Raw genomic sequence first — 23,832 nt, forward strand, 5'->3', positions numbered from 1 at the left:
ACCTAAAGTTGTTGAATTCAATATTCAGTCCGGAAGCCTGTAAAGTGCCTAGTTGGAAGATGAGGTGTTGTTCCTCCACCATTTCCGCCAACTCCAGCATGATGCCACCACCAAACACATCTTCCCTTCACCCCCCCTATCGGCATTCCGTAGGGATCGCTCCCTCCGGGACACCCTGGTCCACTCCTCCATCACCCCCTACTCCTCAACCCCCACATATGGCACCACCCCATGCCCACGCAAAAGATGCAACACCTGCCCCTTCACTTCCTCCCTCCTCACCGTCCAAGGGCCCAAACACTCCTTTCAAGTGAAGCAGCATTTCACTTGCATTTCCCCCAACTTAGTCTACTGCATTCGTTGCTCCCAATGTGGTCTCCTCTACATTGGAGAGTCAAAAAGTAAACTGGGCGACCGCTTTGCAGAACACCTGCGGTCTGTCCGCAAGAATGACCCAAACCTCCCTGTCACTTGCCATTTTAACACTCCACCCTGCTGTCTTGCCCACATGTCTGTCCTTGGCTTGCTGCATTGTTCCAGTGAAGCCCAACACAAACTGGAGGAACAACACCTCATCTTCCGGCTAGGCACTTTACAGCCTTCCGGACTGAATATTGAATTCAACAACTTTAGGTCTTGAGCTCCCTCCCCCATCCCCACCCACTTTCTGTTTCCCCCTTCCTTTTGTTTTTTTTCCAATAAATTATATAGATTTTTCTTTTCCAACCTATTTCCATTATTTTTAAGTATTTTTAAATCTTTTATGCTCTCCCCACCCCCACTAGAGCTATACCTTGAGTGCCCTACCATCCATTCTTAATTAGCACATTCGTTCAGATAATATCACCAACTTTAACACCTATGTGCTCTTTTGTTCTATTGTTGGTGACATCTTTTGATGATCTGCTTCTATCACTGCTTGTTTGTCCCTACAACCACACCAACCCTCTCCACTTTTCTCTCTCTCTCTCCCACCACCGCCCCCCCCACCCCAACACACCTTAAACCAGCTTATATTTCAACTCTTTCTTGGACTCGAACTCAAGTTCTGTCGAAGGGTCATGAGGACTCGAACCGTCAACTCTTTTCTTCTCCGACGATGCTGCCAGACCTGCTGAGTTTTTCCAGGTAATTCTGTTTTTGTTTTACATTACCATGTACTTGCATAATTTAGTTCCAGTTCACTTAAGAAAGATTTTTTTAAAATCATTCTCAGGATATTGGCATCAATGGCAAGGCCAGCATTTATTGCCCATTGGTGAACCTTCTTCTGGAACTGCTGTAGTCTGTGTGCTGAAGGTGTTCCCACTTTCATCTAATGGGCAAATGGGGAGTTTACCAAAGTTGCGATAGTTCAACTGAAAAGATCTCCATTTACCAATAGCTGGAACACTTACTCTCTGTTGGAACACTTACTCTCTGTCTATCACAAGGCATTCCACATTGTTTTCATCAGCAATTATATTAGCTGACCTAACATCATCACTGTGAAAGATAAAAGATAAAGAATATTTCAGAAATACATCAAATACTGCTTTGAAATACACCAGGACCTGGCATCCTGGCAATTCAACTCTTGTACCTTCAAACAGAATAATGTATGCATCAAAGAAAAGCATTCTCACACACCCACAGACATTCCTACCTGATCCAGTTTGTTGGTTTGTTTAATTAGTTTTTGTTCCCTGGATTTAATTAAAACCTCAGGCTAGCTCTCCATAGAGAGAACATAGTGATGTGTGAATTTATGTGGGTAAAATTACCAATCAGGCTCCCAGCAGGGTACAGCATTTGAAAGAAGCTTGAGCTGAAGGCAGGGTGTCAGCCCTTTCCTTGGTTTTCCAACGTGTGCTCCTTCTGAATGTAACTCCCTAATGGGAGTGTAGGATCTATGGATTTACCCAAAGAGGAGAAGTCAATAAGTACTTTGATTGGGACTGTTAATGTTTTGGATTCTTGCTATCCTTCTCTGCCTTAGCGTTTGCAGAGTGTGGTGGTGCTTAGGCTAGAATTGTCCCAAAGGAAAGATGTCTCGGTCATGGAATAGGCCCAATTTCAATTGCGGGTCACTTTGGGCAGGAGATTAAGAAACTCGACCACTGCTCCAGAAACAAGGTCAAGGGTATCTTAACTCCCAGATCCCATTTAAATTCCAGTCTGGACAGGAGGTTGGTGGCAAGCAGCGGATAATCACATGGCCCACAGGTTGCTCGGCAAAACCAGGTCAATGGTGGGATCAGCTGTCTGAGCTGTCTTTCAATTGAAAAGAGGGGGATCGAGTCCACACAGAAGAAGATAAAGCCTTCCTTGCAAAGCCTGGAAGAGCACTCATAGATCCCAGAAGGAAAATAAAAAAAATACAAAAAAGTTGCCCAACATGCTTATGGAAAAATGTATGCCATGGTGCTCATGTGGGTATCCTTACAGCCTATTCAGTTGAGCCAGTTAAAATCCCAACTGATCAGCTTCCAGCAATCCAGGCCAGGTGAGTAACCAGGGCAATTCCAACTGTCCACCTGCTCTTGTTTTACCCTGGACAGATAGGGTTAAAATCGCTCCACAATGGCGAAGCTTAACTTAAGCTAGCCAATAGCATTTCAACAATGCCAGAAGCACTGCTTGCACAAAGGTTGCTCATGGACCTGCCTGGCTGTGCAATATTTGTTCTTTTTGTCTCAAGTGGTCACACCAAATAAATAAGTTCTTGCCAAAACGATTCCAATATCCAATATTCTAACAGCTATTTCAAAGCAATTTTTTGTTGAAAATAACAGGATCGACTTTCAACTTGTCACCAAGCTGTAAGACTGATGTCGTAAGTGAGCTACCCAGTTTAGAAACCGCCTGACCTTTATTTCCATACAGGCAATGAAAATTGGGCAATTTCTACAAATGGCAGCTATATGCCTGGATGGTACGTTGAAAATTGATCACAATAAAATATGATTATACATGACCCCATAAGTTGCTGCTTGATAGACAGCATTTAACCGCTCTCAAACTGCAGACCAGTCAATTCATCTTCCAATATCATAATAAAAGTACTTATTGTTAATATACCAGCAATTTAGGGATGGCAAGATTATTTTTTCTCAAAAATAATTGCTGAGTTAATACATTAATTTTCAGTAGGCGAACCTGATCAGAGCTTTTTCTCCAAAGTAATCCCCTCTCTGGAGGACTTTGATCAGCTGTGGCTCTATATGATACTCAGTGCTCTGAGTGACTTTCACCTAAAATCAAACAGAATGATGCAGATTTAAAAAATCATACCAACAAACATCATTGAGAAAACCAATCTTAAGCAGCCTTTCAAATACTTCGGGAATAATACCTGGGGGCCTTGCCATGTGGGATGGGCCTCTCCATCGCTAGTAAAATACCATCAATTGGCCATTTAATGGACTCAATTGGCGCAGGAGTGGGTGGGCTGGTAAAAACGGGCATGGAAATCTTCAACATCCAACCTGATTTTATGTCCTCTCCCCACATGTCAGCCACTCCCAAGTGGTGGGTTGGGGGAGTGTAAAAGTCAGCCATAATGTCTGCAGTGTATACTTCATGTCCAAATTATAGAGCTCTGTAAGATGGATGAACTCTTTAAAAATATCGTAAGGGCACGTGATATATTTTTGTTAGCTATCATTGAACTCTTCAACGGCTGTTGAGTGTGACTCATTGAAGTAATTTGTTTAACTTAAAGATGATCTTGCTTCTACAGTCAATTGCCCTTAACCCCATTCACATGTGTAAGCAACTGGATTTTTTTGAAGTATCACTTGTTTCCATGGGTAGCTCTTGTGAAGTAGTGGTTCAAGAAGGCAGCTCACTACCTACCACCTTATCACGGGCAACTAGGGATGGGCAATAAATTCTGGCCCAGCCAGCGAAGCCCACATTCCACAATTGAATAAAAAACAGCTAGAAACACTTTCTTTAAATCTACCCCAATAACTAAATCAGTTTATTTTAGCTTGAATTTTGTATCAGCAGCGGATGGTGAGGTAAGGTAAGAGTGACTACCCTTGAAATCACGGCAGCATTTGACCAAGTGTAGCTTCAAGAATCTCTAGCAAAACTGAAGCCAATAGGAATCGTGAGGATAATTAGTGATGGCTAGTGAGACAGGAGGGCTAATGAGATAGTTGATGCATTGGTTTTTATTTCCCTAGATTCGAACAAGGTCCCATTAGATTGGAAGATAGCAAAGGTAACTCCGTTATTCAAAAGGTGAAGGAGACAGAAAGTGGGAAACTACAGGCCAGTTAGCTTAACATCTGTCATAGGGAAAATGTTAGAAGCTATTATTAAAGAAGTTATAGCAGGGCACTTGGACAAGTTCAAGGTAATCAGGCAGAGTCAACATGGTTTTGTGAAAGGGAAATCACGTTTAACCAATTTATCGCAGTACATTGAGGAAGTAACCTGTGGATAAAGGAGAACCGGTGGATGTATTGTCCTTGGATTTCCAGAAGACATTTGATAAAGTGCCACATCAAAGGTTACTGCGGAAAATAAAAGCTCATGGCGTAGGGGGTAACATATTGACATGGATAGAAGATTGGCTAGCTAACATGATGCAGAAAGTAGGCATAAATGGGTCTTTTTCAGGTTGGCTAGATGTAATGAGTGGTGTACCACAGGGATCAGTGCTGGGACCTCAACTGTTTACAATTTATATAAATGACTTGGATGAAGGGATGGGTGGGATAGTTGCTAAATTTGTTGATGACACAAAGATAGGTAGGAAAGTAAGTTTTCAAGAGGACATAAGGAGGCTACAATTCGGTATAGCTAAGTTAGGTGAGTGGGCAAAGATCTGGCAAATGGAGTATAATGTGGGAAAATGTGAAATTGTCCATTTAGACAGGAAAAATAAAAGAGAAGCATATTATCTAGATGGTAAGAGATTGCAGAGCTCTGAGATGCAGAGGGATTTGGGTGTCTTTTTGCATGAATTGCAAAAGGCTAGTATGCAGGTACAGCAAGTAATCAGGAAAGATACTAGAATGTTATCATTTATTGCGAGGGGAATTGAATACAAAAGTCAGGAGGTTATGCTTCAATTATACAGAACACGGGTGAGACCACATCTGGAGTGCTGTGTACAGTATTGGTCACCTTATTTAAGGAAGGATGTAAATGCATTGGAAACAGTTCAGAGAAGGCTTATCAGACCAATACCAGGAATGGGTGGGTTGGACAAACTAGGCTTGTATCTGCTGGAGTTTAGAAGAGTAAGCGGTAACTTGACTGAAACATATAAGATCCTGAGGGGTCTTGACAGGGTGGAGGTGGAGAGGATGTTTCCTCTTATGGGGGAATCTAGAACTAGGGGGTCACTGTGTAAAAATAGGGGTCGCCCATTTAAAAAGGAGATGAGGCAAAATCTTTTCTCTCAGAGGGTTGTGAGTCTTTGAAACTCTCTTCCTGAAGAGACAGTGGAAGCAGAGTCTTTGAATATTTTTAAGGCAGAGGTGGATAGATTCTTAGTAAGCAAGGGGATGATAGGTTGTCGGGGTAGGTGGGATACAGATTTGAGTTTACAATCAGGTCAGCCATGATCTTATTAAATGGCAGTGCAGGCTCAATGTGACAAATGGCCTTCTCCTGCTCCTTGTTGCCATTGGTTGGAATCATATCTAGCACAAAGGAAAATGGCTGTGGTTGTTGGTGCCAATTATCTTAGCCCCACGATATCACCGCAGGAATTCTTCCGGTTAGTGTCCTAGGCCCAACCATCTTCAGCTGCTTTATTGATGACCTTCCCTCCAACATAAGGTCAGAAGTGGGGATGTTTGCTGATGATTGAATAATGTTTAGTGGCATTTGCTACTCCTCAGACACTGAAGGAGTCCATGCCCACATATAGCAAAACCTGGACAACATTTAAGCTTGGGCTGGTAAGTGGCAGGTAAAATTTGCACCATATAAGTGCCAGGCAATGGCCATCTCCAAGAAAAGAAAATCTAACCATCTCCCCTTGACTTTCAATGGCATTGCCATTGCTGAATTCTCACTCTCAATAACCTATGGGTTACCAATGACCAGAAAGTGAACTGGACTAGTCATATAAATGCTGTGGCTACAGGAGAAAATCAAAAGCTGGGATTCTACAGCAAATAGCTCCTCTCTTGATTCCCCAAAGCCTGTCCACCATCTACAAGGCAAAAGTCAGGAGTGTGATGGAATGCTCTCCACTTGCCTGGATGAATGCAGCTCCAAAAACACTCAAGAAGCTTGAAACCATCCAAACCAGTGAGCTCTGCCACCTAGGAGGACAAGAGCTGCAGTCGCCTGGGAACACCACCAACTGCAAGTTCCTCTCCAAGGGCAGCAATTTCCAGTCGGCAAGCAGGAGTGGGGCCTGCTTGCCGATGAGTAAAGTGACATGGGGTGACGTCGGGCGTGCATTCCAATGTCACCCCGTGTCATTTAGATTCTCAGTTTGGTGGGCGGGCAGCTGAGCGGCCACTTAAGGCCTTTAAAAAAGTAATTTACCTAATTAATGGGCCTGCCAGTCCAACCTTATGGTTGGCAGGCAGGCAAAAAGCCTAGGTGGCATTCCGAAAAAGCATGAAACCTCATCCATGGGCACGATGAGGTTTCGTGAGGGAATTTAAAATGTTCAGAAAATTTTTAAATAAAAGTAATTGACATGTCCCAGCTCATGTGACAGTGTCACATGAGGGGACATGTCAGGAATATTGTTTTCTGCCTTTAATAATGTTTTCACACTTGAGCCGATCTCCCTGAGGCAGCACTTTGCCTCAGGGAGATCTCTGCGCTCGTTTGCATACATGTGGGAAAGAGTGCACTCCTGGCTCAGGGAGCACAAAGCGCTACTGAGTGGACATCATGTTGGGCAGGCCTGAATTATCCTGCCCACATAAAATGGCGGCATGCCCCCAATTGGGGGCGCTGAACAGGAACCGCCCGCCCGTGCCTGCATAACCCCCCCGAAGGGGGGAAAATGCTGCCCCAACTCACAGATCAATCTGGCTTGGAACTATAATCACCATTCCTTCACAGCCCCAGATATTCATTGCACTTGCACTTGCCCACTTTCTATGGGCTTTTGTATTGGAACTTACGGTGATTGGAAATCCATTTCTGTACAGTATATGGGATCTGGGACAGGGCAAGCAATTGTGTATCTCTTTAACCAATCAGATTAAAGAATTGTCATCGAACAGTGCAAATTCTGAACTAGGAGGCATAATTTAACACAGGTAATCCAATGCCAAATCAGGTACAGAAAGTGAAATAAATACAGGGAAAGAATGATGGGATTAAGAGACAGAAGAGAGAGAAAGAAAAGGGTTTTAAAAATTATTTTTCTGATTTTGTTTTTAAAAACCGCCAAGAATAATTTAAATATGAAGGAATGAGACTATACTCTAGTACAAGTTAATTTTCAGTATCAGAGATTAATAAGAGTGGGTTTTAACTCTTTCAAAATCCAACCACTAAAACAGAGTTAAGACTGGGCCCTAAGTTTTAGTGCTGCAATTAAGACTTATCAAACTGTACTGGAATGGACAAGCCCTGGCTTTTTCTGATGTATTTAATGTGTATTTATTATGTAACTACAGTTACTTCATGCCATTCTAGGTATTTCACTGTTGAATGTCTTGATGTGACACAGCTGCAGGAGGAGCAGAGCAACATCCTAATTTCTGCATTTACTGTGCATGTGTGGTCTTCAGACATTGCTGTCTGATGTACGCTTTAATAATGGTCAGCACTGATAGCCTCACTGTTACTTCTACTGCAAACTCTGGGTCAATATCCAGACAGCGATGTCAAGGCCAGTTTCGGACTATCACTGAGAGAGGCAGGATTTGATTCTATATGAGCAGATAATCATCTTAATTTCTCCTTCAGGTTACATCTTTCATCCACGCAAAATTTAAGGAGGCTTTCAAAACATATGTACTGAAAAAATTGTTGAAACAAACTGAGGAAAACGACAAACTGTAACGGAAGTGGCAATTGCCAACTACCAGCCCCTTGGACACTGCCTCGATAAATCCATGCATTAGTAACTCACAGACTGTGTGAAGTGATGATCAGCTGGCTTTACATATTTCCTGTGGAGGAACAGCTGCCAAAGCAGCTTAAAAACAGAAGACAATGTCTGATGGAATCACTTTCAACCCCAAGAGGACAATTATTACATAAAGTGCTGTTTGGTGACAGAGTGACCTAAGTGCCTGAGCTTAAGAAAATTGGAAATCCTTCAAGGTATGCAAATTCTACCTCCTCTGATGAATGTGAATTATTTGATATTTATCCTTAATCAAGTTTTGTAACACTGTTGTGCTGGGTCCCTCATGTTCTGTTCCAAGTTATCCGCTCTTTTATTATGTTCGCCGAATGATCTTTTCTGCGTGAAGCAATAAGTAATGACCTTACACCCAGTACCCATACTGAGAATTCAATAAGCTCTGATGTACTTTAGCATGTTCTACAATCCCTTTTGTATAGACTCAGGAAATTCTTTAAAAATGGTAAATGGTTAGACAAAAGAACATAAGAAATAGGAACAGGAATAGACCATTCGGCTCCTCGAGCCTGCTCCACCGTTTAATAAGATCACGGCTGATCTGCTTGTGTTTCAAATTCTATGCTCCAATCTACCCCATTAGCCTTTGATTCCCTTGCCTAAAAAGAATCTATCTACCTCTGCCTTAAAAATATCCAGTGCCCCCACCGTCTTCTGAGGCAGAGAGTTCCAAAGTCACACAATCCTCCGAGAGAAAAAAATTCTCCTCATCTCTGTCCTAAAAGGGCGACCCCTAATTTTAAAACAGTGCCCCGCAGTCCTGGACACACCCACAAGAAGAAACATCCTTTCAATGTCCACCTTGTTGAGACCATTCAGGATCTTGTACACTTCATTCAAATCACCCCTCACTCTTCTAAACTCCAGTGGAAACAAGTGCAGTCTGTTTAATCTCTCCTCATAAGACAACCCACTCATTCCAGGTATCAATCTAGTAAACCTCCTCTGAACCGCCTCCAATGCATTTACATCCTTCCTTAAATAAAGAGACCAAAACTGCACACACAATTCGAGGTGCGGTCTCACCAATGCCCTATATAACTGAAGCATAACATCCTTACTTTTATGTTCAATTCCTTTTGTATGTAGAAGGTAGATCTGATTTCAGCTTCACAAGCTTTCCCGACAGGAGATCTTCTACTGAGTTGATTCAACCACATTTACCTGCTGGACAATCCTCTGTTGTATCTAGTTCCCTCTCTCCGTCCAAGAAAACAGTCATGATCAAAGTATAAGAGTATAAAGGTTGTGGAAGGTCATCTTGGATCATTTAGTTGAAAATACTCTCCTAAACTAACTGATTACGAGGTTCAGTTTGTTAAAAGGGAACATTTTGAGGCATTGTTGCATAGTAACTATGTGCAGGATTTACAGCCCCACCCACCACTGGGTTCGTCCAATCCTGCCGACCGACAATGGGTTTTTAGCTGGCCCACCGCATACCCCGCAGTGGACCCCACTATGGCAGGGCCAGAAAATCTCAACCCATGTCTTCAGAGACCATGAAGATGCTAGAATTATTGGATTGAATTTTCCACAGGGCGTCGAGAGCCCAACCTCAGGATCATATGTGTGTCCCAACAAAGGCGTCCAAGTTCCACCTATCTGCTCGATCTTCCAGGAGGCAGCCAATTAAGGGCGGAGGGCCAATTGGAGCAGCTGGTGCTGTGGGTGGCCAGTGGCTCCACCGGAAGACGTAGGCACTGCCAAAATAGATGGAGATCATGAGGCTGCCTCAGGATGGAGGAGCCCTCTGAAGGTTTCTTCAATTGTTAAAAATCTGTGCCTACAGCTGCCATACCATTGTTAAGGAGGGGGGTTGCCTCCATAGAATGACCCTCGTTTCTGGAAGAAGAACAGAATTAGAGAAGGCATCGATATCCCTCCAGCTAGCAGGTTCTATCCACAGGGTTGGGGGTGATGGGTGGGCAACTCCGATGGCGGGAAGATCCCATCCCAAATGTTTCCAGCAAGTAAGAAACAATCACCACCAGAACCAGATGTGGGTCCCAAGACACAAGGGCAGACGGCACTACCCCTTGTGAACATTACCAGTGGTAGCAAAGTAAGAGGTCACCGATGAGACCGCTGCACTCAACTGAGGATGGCGATCACCTCCCAGAACCCACTTGGACATTGCCACAGTTTACCTGCCGATCTCCCCATATTGCAAGGATCCCTCCAGACACCAGTAAAATGCTGATTGGGGCAACAGATGGCTGTTAATCGGCCAACTAATTCATTTAAAGTTGGACAGCTGCACTGCTGAGGTTCCCACCCTTGAGAATATCCAGTGGCAGTCAGAAAATGAGGATTGCCATCCTGTTATCTTTAGCCGCCATTTTCCAAGGTCTTCCAACTGCAGCCTATCTTCAAAGGGCCAGTAAAATCCAGTCCCTGTTTCTATCAGAAAATGGCTCCTAATTGGGCCCTTAAGGGACGTAACTGGCTCTCTGCCTCTTTATTTAACTGATAACTTTCTTGCCCGGTCATCCTGAGAGGTTCCCCAGGAAGCGGGAATGCATCCGGGAACCATCCCAACATGGCTCTCCCCCATTTTCCCTGACCCTCTGCTTCCAACCTTGTCTCTTTGGGGCTGGGGAAATTCAGCCTATTGTTCCGGTTAGCAGCAACTTGCTTTGACTGGGGTGTAAAGGAGACAATTTAGGAAAGGCTGCCTGTTACACATTCCCTGCCCCATTTTCCTTCCCATAAAAATCAGCTGAGGTATATAATTGGTGGCTGAATCAACATCAACGTTTTACACTCCCACCAAAGGTGCAAGTTCCGGCTGATGCTATGCTTCTTGCCTTGTCCCTCAAGTGCTTCCTGTGGGGAAGAGATCTAATTAGGCAACCTTGTTTCTGTTTGTAAGTACTAGGTCAACTACCTACAGGCTTGTAGTTCCAGGTCAGCAGAATATAGTACAATAAAACTTTCTTTTTTTGAGATTAAGGTTATTGACCATGTTCCACGCTATGGGGTTGGGGTTTTTATGAAGATGCCACCCTAATGAGGTGCTAAAAAATTCAGAGCAGAATCCCACTGCTTCAAAAAGCTTGAGGTCCTTTTAAATACATTAAAGGCCCTACTAATACATAAATGCAAGTTGTTGTTTAGAGGCCAAAGGTGTAGGTGCCAGAAAAAAAGTTTCAAATTGATTGTACCTTTGAACTGAACTCATAAAAGTGAATGTGTCAAAATAATTTGATTTTACGATTGTTTTCTCTATCAAAATAAAATGAAGCAGTGGAAAATGGAATGCTTAAATATAGTTGTTTAAAGTGAAAGGAGGAGAGTGCTGTAAATGTGCAACAGGCTGTTGAAAAGAGAAAGATGAATAAAGATTTCAAGGGGAACTCTTTGTCAGAATGCCTTTGTGTTTGAGAGCGAACGATTCAATACAGAAATATAGAATGTTCTCACTCTTCGTGCCCGAGACTGACAAATTAGTAATTTGGGATTTACAATCCTGTCCAATAAATTGAGGTAATTCTGCCTGTGGGATATGTAAAACCTTTCTCTATTCTGATTTTAAGAAAGCCACCTCTTCAGCCATTGATTTTTGAATCTCCTACCAATTATAAGCTAAAGTGCACACAAGAGAGCACTATTCTGAGGATAGCGGGTTATCAGATAACTACATTGTCTGACTAATCCTGCAGCTTGCAGAAAGTGCATTGGTAAATGTAGGAATAGGATATATGATTTCTGACTGAATGTATCTAAGAACATTGAAAATCTTACCTTTCCTTTTGCCAAGATGAAGAAGGTGCTCCCTTCCTCACCTTCCCGGATAATGTAGTCTCCTTTATCATAGTATTCCTATAGGAAATCAAAAGTTTGGTTACAAGCTCCAGGTCGGTCTTACTTTCGATTTTCATTTTTGGATGTGAAACTGCGTCTTTTGACACACTGATAAAACCCCCCCAGATCCCACACCACCAGGACAGCCTCACAACCAATGGTTTATCAAGAAATTGAAGCTGCACATGCAACCTTTCACTAAGTCGCTTTCCGCTACCAGTCTCTGATGCCGATGTGAGATCTCGGCAAGTTTGCACCCATACACTCAGCATACTGGCCACTGCACAAATGCTGGATCTCAACTGTGCATCAGGAGCAGGAACCCCTGACATTTAGAATTCCTGATCCTGGCATAGCATAACTGGATCTTAGACATTTTCTGGTGGGAGACAGACAAAACCTCGTGAAATCCAGGGCCCATTGTATCTTTCTGTATCTCCCCTTATCAAAACCATTCATAATTTAAAAACATTTCATTTGCACTCTGCCCTTAAATTTATTTTGCTCAGAAGATTAAATTTGCCTTCTTTATCTGTTGTTTTGTCTATTGTTGAAATTATGTTACATCAGTTTCATCCGTTTGTCCAAATGACCTGGAATGATTTCCAATTAATTCCCCTTCCCCTTGTGTGACTGACTGCCATCTGAAACATGTTAGACCTCTCATCATCCAAAGCCTGTGTCCTTCCAATGCTGAATCTCCTTGCAGAGCACAAGCATTGTCCATGATATTTGGAATGATGACCCAGGATTTATGGGGAAAGTGAGTTTATTGTGCACCTCATTGTTAATGTGTAAATTGTCCAGTAATTTGAGGCAAGGGAGGGATACACTATGAATTGTGACTTGCCATTACCTGCGGGATAATTTGCACCACTCCATTGTTAACCCCATGAAAACATGGGGCTTATCATCAACCTCTCCAAAAGTTTCAAGAAAGTGCTATATTTGCGCAATAAACACAATTGAAAATCACCATAGAAAGTTAGGGCTGGTACTTAACAGTGCAAGGACACTTAATGATGAGATTTATGGCCCTGCAATGCCATTTAATCCCTCTGACCTAGAAAGGTAATAGGGTTTGAAGGGAATGTAGGGAAGAGTGGGTGGGGGCAGAAGACTGATTGGCCTGAAAGTCCCGTTAAGATGCAAAAGGTAACCCAGAAATGGCAACTGGTCATTCCAGACATCAATTAAAGCCCACAATGCAACCCATGCTTACTGATAGTAGATATAAGATTCACTGAGACTTTCATGCAGTAACCTGGATGAAAGCACCGCAGTGCTTCCTCGCTCTGGGCGCCATATTTAAAGCACACCAGAGTGCAGCCTACTTCATGTCCACAGACCAGGAGCGTTCCAGGGGACGAATGGCCCCAAAAGCAAAGAAGACTCCAGCCCGCAAGTTCAGAGTCACATCTCTGAGGCACCTGCTGGACACAGTGGAAGGCTGCCACAATGTCCCCTAGTCTCGATCTGGCCACAGGAGGTCCACCAGAATCACCAATCCGGCCTGCGAGGTGGTGACAGCAGCGGTCAGTGCCACCGGAGCATAAAGGAGATCTCATCTGTCTCTCCAGGATAAGTCACAAACCCATCACACATCCACAGGTATCTCACACCTCAAGAGACAACACCACTAACTATCACACCCTCACATATCCATCAGGCTCATATTCTCTGGAGCTCGCATCCTCATCTCGTCCATGGCTCCGCTCACCATACAAATATTCCACGCAGTGCCTTGTGTCCTGCCCACACTCTCACCATCTGTTTTCATGCAGGAGAAGCTGGCTCACATCAGCAGGGAGAGATCCCAGACTGGGGGTGGAGTGGCCCACATTAGGCTCCTCATTCACTTTGAGGAGCGTGCCATTGTGCTGACTGATGAGGATGTGGACCTTGGCTGCGATGATGGTGAGGTCAGCGGTGAACATCCACGTGAAGATCCTGCACCACATCATCCTTCTCTCAATGCAACTGTGAGCCCTCTCTCTCCTGCTTTTGATTTTGCTGCTATGCACTAACTATCTCTACTTTGGTCCACCAGGATGTAAAGGAAATTTAATTTTTTTCCTAATATTACTGTGGGATACTGAAGCAGGCTTGTGGAGCTGTGTGTGTGTGTGACAAATTTAGTTAAACTGAAGGCAGTCAGACTGCAAGAAGGTTTAAAAACAAAAAACTGTGGATGCTGGAAATCCAAAACAAAAACAGAATTACCTGGAAAAACTCAGCAGGTCTGGCAGCATCGGCGGAGAAGAAAAGAGTTGACGCTTCGAGTCCTCATGACCTTTCGGCAGAACTAGGTGAATCCCAGGAAGGGGTGAAATATAAGCTGGTTTAAGTTGGGGTGGGGGGGGTGCGGGGAGGGGGGGGAGAGTGGTGGGTGGGTTGGGTGGGTTGGGTGGGGGGAGAGAAGTGGAGGGGGTGTGTGGTTGTAGGCAAAAGCAGTGATAGAAGCAGATGATCAAAAGATGTCACAAACAACAGAACAAAAGAACACATAGGTGTCGAAGTTGGTGATATTATCTAAACGAATGTGCTAATTAAGAATGGATGGTAGGGCACTCAAGGTATAGCTCTAGTGGGGGTGGGGAGAGCATAAAAGATTTAAAAATATTTAAAAATAATGGAAATAGGTGGGAAAAAGAAAAATCTATATAATTTATTGGAAAAAACAAAAGGGGCAAGAAACAGAAAGGGGGTGGGGATGGAGGAGGGAGCTCAAGACCTAAAGTTGTTGAATTCAATATTCAGTCCGGAAGGCTGTAAAGTGCCTAGTTGGAAGATGAGCTGTTGTTCCTCCAGTTTGCGTTGGGCTTCACTGGAACAATGCAGCAAGCCAAGGACAGACATGTGGGCAAGAGAGCAGGGTGGAGTGTTGAAATGGCAAGCGACAGAGAGGTTTGGGTCATTCTTGCGGACAGACCGCAGTTGTTCTGCAAAGCGGTCGCCCAGTTTACATTTGGTCTCTCCAATGTAGAGGAGACCGCATTGGGAGCAACGAATGCAGTAGACTAAGTTGGGGGAAATGCAAGTGAAATGTTGCTTCACTTGAAAGGAGTGTTTGGGCCCTTGGACGGTGAGGAGAGAGGAAGTGAAGGGGCAGGTGTTACATCTTTTGCGTGGGCATGGGTTGGTTCCATAGGTGTGGGTTGGGGAATAGGGGGTGATGGAGAAGTGGACCAGGGTGTCCCAGATGGAACGATCCCTTTGACAGGCCCTCAACCGTGTCCGGCCCATCTCCCGCGCATCCGCCCTCACGCCTTCTCCTCCCTCCCAGAAACATGATAGGGTCCCCCTTGTCCTCACTTATCAACCCACCAGCCTCCACATTCAAAGGATCATCCTCCGCCATTTCCACCAACTCCAGCATGATGCCACCATCAAACACATCTTCCCTTCACCCCCATTGTCAGCATTCCGTAGGGATCGTTCCCTCCGGGACACCCTGGTCCACTCCTCCATCATCCCCTACTCCCCATCCCCTACCTATGGCACCCCCCATGCCCACGCAAAAGATGTAACACCTGCCCCTTCACTTCCTCTCTCCTCACCGTCCAAGGGCCCAAACTCTCCTTTCAAGTGGAGCAACATTTCACTTGCATTTCCCCCAACTTAGTCTACTGCATTCGTTGCTCCCAATGAGGTCTCCTCTACATCGGAGAGACCTAACGTAAACTGGGCGACCACTTTGCAGAACACCTGCGGTCTGTCCGCAAGAATGACCCAAACCTCCCTGTCACTTGCCATTTCAACACTCCACCCTGCTCTCTTGCCCACATGTCTGTCCTTGGCTTGCTGCATTGTTCCAGTGAAGCCCAACGCAAACTGGAGGAACAACACCTCATTTTACGACTAGGCACTTTACAGCCTTCCGGACTGAATATTGAATTCAACAACTTTAGGTCTTGAGCTCCATCCTCCATCCCCCCCCCCCTTTCTGTTTCTTCCCCTTTCCTTTTGTTTTTTTTCCAATAAATTATATAGATTTTTCTTTTTCCCACCTATTTCCATTATTTTTAAATTTTTTAAATCTTTTATGCTCCCCCCGCCCCCACTGGAGCTATACCTTGAGTGCCCTACCATCCATTCTTAATTAGCACATTCGTTTAGATAATATCACCAACTTCGACACCTATGTGATCTTTTGTTCTGTTGTTTGTGACATCTTTTGATGATCTGCTTCTATCACTGCTTTTGCCTACAACCACACCACCCCCCTCCACTTCTCTCCCCCCACCCAACACCCCCTCCCCACCACCCCCCCCCCCCACCCTTCACCACCTTAAACCAGCTTATATTTCACCTCTTTCTGGGATTCACCTAGTTCTGTCGAAGGGTCATGAGGACTCGAAACGTCAACTCTTTTCTTCTCCGCCGATGCTGCCAGACCTGCTGAGTTTTTCCAGGTAATTCTGTTTTTGTTGTGCAAGAAGGTTTAGGTCATCAAAGGGATTAGGTGTAAAAGCCGGCATTTTGAAATGGAAATGGACAAGCTAACATTTGTAGATAAATTGAGAGATTGTTTGAATTTCAAAGGGAGGTTAGAAGATGACAAGGAAAATGGTTGCATCTTGCCGGAGTTCACAGGTAAACAAGCAGTAGGGATATCATGTCCTTGCTTTTGGGTCAATAAAACAAGATGAAAACATAAAAGATTTTTATACACTGGGAAAAGTAACTTCCAAAGAAAGCTCAAAACAATTCGTTTTAAAGATATAAAGGGAGAAAATATATTTAAGGAAAGATTGAAAGCTGTATGTGATGTGGCCATGTGAGATTATGAAGAGTGTACTGTGAAGTATCAGCTTCTAGCCAACCCAGAGAAGTGCTTGTTCGTTCCAGAAAGCAAAGTTTTGTTCAAAGCTTTGGAATTCCATTATTGAGCAAGAGGAAGAAAAAAGCTGTGAAATACCCGTCTTATAGCAACGGTGGGTGCCTTATGGTAATATTATTCAATGTTTTATAGATGAGGAATCTATTTGGACTGTTGCCTGGAAAAGGGTGTTTAGTTTGGGAGTCTAGCTAATTAGAAACATTTTGGGAAATGTTATAAACACTAAATTTAACTGTCTAACTGTAATCTTGATGTGTTTAAGTTTTCTTTTCTTTTGTTAATTAATGTTTTAATTTAATATTTAAAATATCCAGAAGTTATAGTAGAATCTTTACTTTTGACTTCAGTGCATATACCTTCACATAATAAAAATAAAAATTGCAAATCATTGTGTTAGGTTGGCTAAGTTTCCCTTTGGGATTTGGTCAGCCAGGCAATTGCCACCTGCCATATCATAACAAAATTGGGGGCTCTTTGCAGGATTTAAAAGAAAATTCCTTGGTTGGCTTGCAGTTGGTGAATCTTAAGGCTATGAGTGCAAAAGGAACACTGCACTCAGGAGTTGGTGTTGAAGGGATTTTAAAGTGGTTAGACTGCAAAAATGGCTTTAGCAATTGCTAAGACTTTTCTGGGAGTAGAAGATGAAACCCTGATCGGTTTAGAAAAAGTAACTAAGGCTCAGTTAACAGAATTGGCAGATAACTTGCAATTTGGATTAACCGCAGGGGTGAAGAAGGCAGACATGATTGAAGTAATAGTACAGCATTTCAAATTGGAAGGGATACTAGAGAGACCACATTCTCCAAAGGGTGAGTCACTTGAATTGGCTAAGATTCAGTTAGAAATGAATAAACTTTAATTAGAAGTGCAAGAAAAAGAATGAGCATTTCAAAGGGAGCAAGCAGAAAAGCAGGAGAGAGAAAGAAGGCAGGAAACGGAATTGGAAATGGAGAAGCTAGCAATGGAGGAAAGAGAAAGGGAATATCAGCTTAAAAAACTGGGCATTAAGAAAGAGTCCTCAGATGCTGAGGAAGGTTCTGATGGTGAAACGACCATCTTCAACCAATGGGGAGATGTTTAAATTTGTACAGGCTCTTCCGATGTTGAGGAAAGGGATGTAGACGCATTCTTTATTTTATAAAAACAAAAAAACTGTGGATGCTGGAAATCCAAAACAAAAACAGAATTACCTGGAAAAACTCAGCAGGTTTGGCAGCATCGGTGGAGAAGAAAAGAGTTGACATTTCGAGTCCTCATGACCCTTCGACAGAACTTGAGTTCGAGTCCATTCTTTATTTTGTTTGAGAAAATTGCTGAGCAAATGAAATGGCCACAAGAAATCTGAAAATTGCTTTTACAGTCCAGGTTGGCAGGTAGAGCAGGTAGGTATATGCATCACTGTCAGAAGAAGTATCCATGTATTATGATGCAGTAAAAAAAGGCTATTTTGAGTGCATGGTTCCTGAGGCATACAGGTAGAAATTTAGGAATATAAGGAAACAGCCTGGACAGACTTATATTGAGTTTGAGAGAGTAAAACAAAATAATTTTGATCATTAGATACTGACATTAAAGGTAGAGATAACATATGCAGCTCTTAGAGAAGTAATTATTTTGGAAGAATTTAAAGATTCACTTCCTTTGGCAGTTAGAACTCATGTAGAAGAACAGAGGGTTAAAACAGCTAGGTAAGCAACAGAGTTGCTGATGACTGTAAGATGGTCCATAAAACCTTTTATCATCACCCTTTTAAATCAGAGAAAGATAGAAAGTGGGAAGGTGAAAGGAAGGTAAGTAGCCTGGTAGTCAGGGAAGAGGAGGGACAGCTGGAAATTCTCAGGAAGTTTCTCCTCAGACCAGAAAGGAAGGTGCTGAGAGTAGAAGTGTCATTCAAAGACTTAAACGTTTGCATTGTAATCAAGTTGGGCACACACAAAGTCAATGTGCTGGAGGTTACAAGGAAAATCTATTGCAGTAACTGGAACACAGAAAATGCTCTGGAAATAAGAGTACTGTGGACTCTGAAATCCAGAGGCACAAAAAACCAGTGGTTTGTGTACAGTTGGAGCAGGAAGAATCAGTGGTAGCGAAAGAAGGGGAATGTGTTCACAATTTATCCAAGGGAGTTCTGAAGGGCAGGTTACAGAGCTGTTTTACATGTGAAGGGAAGGTCTATCCATGCGTACAGGGTGGAGCAAGCAAAGATACCAAAATGTTAAGGTACACAGAGGCTAGTCAGTCCTTAGTGTTATGGGATAGTGTTATTTGTTATCCAGAGGGGGTGTTGCAGGAAAGAGTATTAATAAGTGGAACTCATGGAGATACTGAACATATTCCACGTGTAAGGCAAATTTAAAAAGTAGGCTGAAAACAGACAAGGTGATTGTTGGAGTAGTGGAAAAATTGCCCATTGCAGGGGTTCAATTTATCCTAGGTAATGATACATCTGGGTCACAGATATTGGTGATGCTTACCGTAGCCAAGCAGCTTGTGGTGACGCAATCAACAGAGCTGTTGCAGAAAGAGCATCCTGGATTGTTTCCAGATTGTGTAGTAATGAGATCACAAACTCACAGGTTGAAACAGGAAGGCGAGGAATCTAAAAGGCAGGGGAAGGATGCTGACATCCATTTAGCTGGATCTGTCTTTGAAAAGATTGTGCAGGAAGAGAAGGTGGGAGAGAGTGAGGCTGAACTATGTGCACCATGCACTTCACTTCTTCAGTGGAAGCGAGTGAGAGGAGCCCATACAACTAGCTCTATGAAAACTGGGCCTGATCAGCACTTGTGTGTGAAATATGCAGGTATCTATCTGGTTTAGCACCTCCAGGCGAGTCTAAACAATGGTAATAATCAATTAGGGCCAGAGCTGTGTGCTAAATCAGATTTTCAAACAGCTTTGGCTTATAAGCACAAATCAATTTAGTGTCTGTTTTCACCTTCTGGCCAAAACAATCTCTTACTGTTTGCATTTTCAGAAGTTTATCACAAAACTTCATATCACCATTTCTTTCACAAAACCTTCACCAGTGTGTTTTTGTATTTTAGAGGAAAATGCATTAATATTAAAAAGTCTGTAATCATCCATTATTATGTGCTTCCTATTCACAATTAGATTTGGGTCTAACAGCTGACCCTATTCCATTAAAAAACTTTTAATTGAAGAGAAGGAAATGCATTCCCAATAAAGTCATGAGATAATTAGGTCCAACAGGAAATTTTGGTGAATTTATAGCTCCAGTCTCCATCAGTGTCCTCTAGTCAGTGATATCATCACAAATTACCACTGTTAAAATGGAAGAAAACTAATCTTAAAAAAGATGTCAAACCTTTTTTTCAGATAGTTTTCACATTTTAAACATTGAATAATACTTGTGAAAAATAGTAAACCTTAGGGATGAATTTTCCGGGGCAGGAGGAGAGGAATGTTGGTGCTGCATTCAACAAGGCCACCCCTGCAGCAAGAATATGCTATGGGTGACCTTGAGAACGTGAGAGTCAAGCTTCTGCCCCTTGGTGAAAGAAAGCACACCTTCAAAAATTGCTGGCCAATCTGATTGGCCGTGGGCAGTTCCAGCAGTCCCAGCAGTGCCTGAACAGTAGGTGCTGCTGGGACTGCAAGCAGGCCCCAGGATGCAGAGAATAATAGATCCCGAAGGACCTGGACTAAGGTGAGTCCCAGGGTTTTAGGGCAGGAAGGGATCAAGGAGCCAAGGGAGTGAGGTGAGGGGGATGTGGGAGGGGAGTATGGTATTTGGAGGTCTGGAAGGGAGACACCAATGGGGGTTATCATCCTGGGAGGGGGTGCCCCTGATGCTCACAGCGCCCCCTACAAAAGATGTACACCCGCCTTTCTTCTGCCTTTTCCACAAAGTTATTTACATAACGGCCTTCTGAATCTCACCTGTCTGTCCTAGACCATAATATTCAGGTCAATTGGCTTGTTAACAAACTCAACTGCATGTTAATAATTTTTTTAAAATAGCAGGCAGGTTGCCGATTTTGGTGCCTGCCTGCCTACCGTATTATGGGGACCATGTTGGGACATGGGCAGGAAGGCGGTGGGCTAGCCACCCCTCATATGTTATATGTCGCCCCCCCCCGCCATCAAAAACGCACCGAGCAATGGGAGGGGTGGGGGGGGCGTTGCTGGTGGGGGGGTGACAGGATATAAAATACAGCCCTTTTAGGAATCTTTTAGGAGAAAATACTATGGCCAGGATTTTACTTATGGCAGGAGGGCTGATCAGGAGTGGGTGTGGGTGAGCACAGAGCTGATCGCCGCCCGCTATCAGCTCTATGCTGCCATTTTACATGGGTGGGCCAATTAAGGCCCGCCCAGGATGAATCACGGCTCCTGAGAACAGCAGGAAGGGGCGGGCAGCAGTGGGAGGACAATGACTGCCAGGTCCAATGACGGCCTGGCAGCCTGTTCAAAAATGGCGCAGGTAGCCTTCCAAAGGCTGCCACCGATGTCACACAGGAGGATGTCCGACTGTGCTCTCAGAGCGCAGGCCAGACAGCAGGGCAGGTTGGTGGGGCAGTGTGCCCTGAGTTTTTCGGATAACTGCCTCGCTGCCCTCCTCGAGGAGAGGGCAGCACGCTGTGACATCCTTGTGCCAAGGGGGGGGAGGAGGAGGCCCCCCACATGACGAAATGTGCCTGGGAGGAGGTGGCAGAAAAGATCAGCTCCCACGATGTGGTGAGACGCGCCTGGGTGCAGTGCTGCAAGCGGTTTAATGACCTCTTGTGATGGCGAAGGGTGAGTTGGCATGGGTCACTTAGCACAGTAGTTAGGTAGGCTCCCCCACAACTCAGAATTTTGTTTTTGTTTTTATTCATTCACGGGATGTGGCCTTCGCTGGGTGGGCCAGCGTTTATTGTCCATTCCTAGTTGCCCCTGAGAGGGTGGTGCTGAGCTGCCTTCTGTATCTGTTGCATGTGGTGCAGGAACACCCAGAGTGCTGTTTGGGGGCAAGCTCCAGGATTTTGACCTAGTGACACTTGTGGAGCGTCGAAACATTTCAAAGCCAAGATGTGAGTGACTTGGAGGGGAACTTCCAGGTAATGGTGTACCCATCTATCTATTGCCCTTGTCCTTCTAGGTGGTAGTGCTCATGTGTTTGGAAGCTCTTAGAGTGTGAGTGGCAAATGTGATGGAGGCAGCATCTGGGCAAGGGGGTCAGCCCTGGCTGCTTGGAATGAGTGTATGGTGGCTCCAGGGTTACGAATCGGATGAGCCCTGCAATGTTTCATTCAAGTGGGGGTGGCAGGGCTGCAATGGCAATGCAGGTACAGGGTGGACTAATCAATGTTCCTCTCTCCTTTCAGGAGAAAACAGCACACAATAATATAGAGGGGCTGCAGACTGGCGGAGGGCAGCCCCATCTTCTCATCATCACCAGATACGAACAGGAGGCACTCAAGCTGGAGAGGCACCAAGCGCCCAGGTCAACCGGCCGCGGTGATGTTGTGCTGCCACTGGGAGGTAAGAGTGCCGTGCACTGAGATCACAATGTCTGTCAGTACAAATGTTCCACTGTTGACTATATATTGATTTTAGCCTCCAACATGGGATCCCCATTGATAATGGAAGGAGGAGCGCATCCTGATACGGGTGCCAGGCATGCACACTAACAGTGTAACAACTTCTGCTAATCAAATGTCCTTGATCTTCCTTTCAGCCTCACCAGAACACGCCCACACTCAGGAGGCAGAGGGACTGCTGCTGACCCCTGAGGGCACAGAAGATATAAACGCACCAGCATCACACCCACTCAGCCAGGCAGGCACCAGCCCAGATACCAACACATCGGTGGGGATATGATTGTCGGCTAGTGTCTCAGTGCACAGCGGTGAGGGCACTTCACACTTGCTTGATGTGCAGGCAGAGGCACAGAGTTGGAGTCAGTACAAACTCCACAGGCCAGAGGACGCCCACCAAGGTCATCAAGGCCAGCAGGACAGCAGAGTCAGCAGGCTGTCTCCAATGCTGCTGCCAGCGAAGGGGCAGCTCCTGGACATAGCACCCGCAAACATAAACGTAAATCACCTTAGGCACAACACGGGCTTATCATTGGTGGTTTTCTTTTGCCCCCTGTTTCAGTTGTTTTTAAGTAGTGTACTGCTCAACACCTTTTAATGGACTTTCATTTCTGTCTGCAAGTTAGCAAGCATTAAATGCTGTAGTTCTGAACAAGCCTCTGGGTTCTTCATTAGTTCTGCAGGTGAAGGGGAACCCATGATGTTATGAGTGACTTGTTTTTCATTGAGCTTTATTGACAAGGCACATAGTTAATGTTCCTGACCAGGCAAATGTTACTCTCAGGAATCGAGTATTGGAGCCTGTAGCCCTGGCATGTGTTGGAGGTCCATTTTTGGTAGGCCAGCTGAAGGAGCGTTGGATCAAAGCCAGGGTGTCCCTGCTTCCCTGGAGGTTGCCCGGGTCAGCGACCATCTCCTCAACATTCTCCTGAGCGTGATCATCCTCAGACTCACTACTGGACTCACCGTCTGCAGCCAGAGCAGCTGCATCAAAATCTTCTTCCTCCACTGCGTCCCCCTTTTCCAGCTCCAGATTGTAGAGAGCACAGCATGCAACCACTATCAGTGACACACAATCTGGAGGGTATTGCAGTGCTCTCCCTGTACGGTCCAGGCATCAAAAGCGCATCTTGAGAAGACCGATGGTTCTCTCTATCACCCCACTTGTGGAGGCATGGCTCCTATTGTATCGCTGCTCAGCCTCTGTTCTTGGATGGCGGAGGGGATCATGAGTCACCTTTTGAGGGGATAGCCCTTGTCACCCGCTAGTCATCCATCAAGCCGGGCTGAGGCACTGAGGAGACTTGGTACCTGGGAGTGTCTGAGGATTTACTTGTCATGGGAGCTGCCTGGCTTCCTTGCACAGACTTGCAGAATCTGCATCCTATGGTCACACACTATCCGCACATTCATGGAGTGGAATCCCTTCCTGTGGACGAATGCTCCCGGCTCACCTGCTGGCGCCTTGATGGTCACATGTGTACAATCTATAGAACCCTGGACGCGGGGGAAGCCAGCAATCACTGTAAGGCCTCTGGCTCGCTCGGCCTGACTGGCCTCATCTGAGTGGT

General features: G+C 44.6%; 1 protein-coding gene across 5 annotated transcripts in view; it reads right to left on the reverse strand.

The window, feature by feature from the left end:
- prkg2 (protein kinase cGMP-dependent 2) overlaps positions 1-23,832 on the reverse strand; it is a 128,624-nt gene that overhangs the window by 74,251 nt on the left and 30,541 nt on the right. For 4 of the 5 annotated variants that reach the window (XM_041189078.1, XM_041189062.1, XM_041189070.1 and 1 more), the window contains 3 exons: positions 11,816-11,893; positions 3,139-3,233; positions 1,417-1,485 (listed from right to left, as the gene is read on the reverse strand). In XM_041189078.1, the coding sequence (XP_041045012.1) occupies positions 1,417-1,485; positions 3,139-3,233; positions 11,816-11,893 (242 nt within the window). The remainder of the gene's footprint in view (positions 1-1,416; positions 1,486-3,138; positions 3,234-11,815; positions 11,894-23,832) is intronic. The other variant, XM_041189086.1, reaches the window with a different exon arrangement.

This window comes from Carcharodon carcharias, chromosome 1 (assembly GCF_017639515.1).
Source record: "Carcharodon carcharias isolate sCarCar2 chromosome 1, sCarCar2.pri, whole genome shotgun sequence".
NCBI classification, from domain to species: Eukaryota; Metazoa; Chordata; class Chondrichthyes; order Lamniformes; family Lamnidae; genus Carcharodon; species Carcharodon carcharias.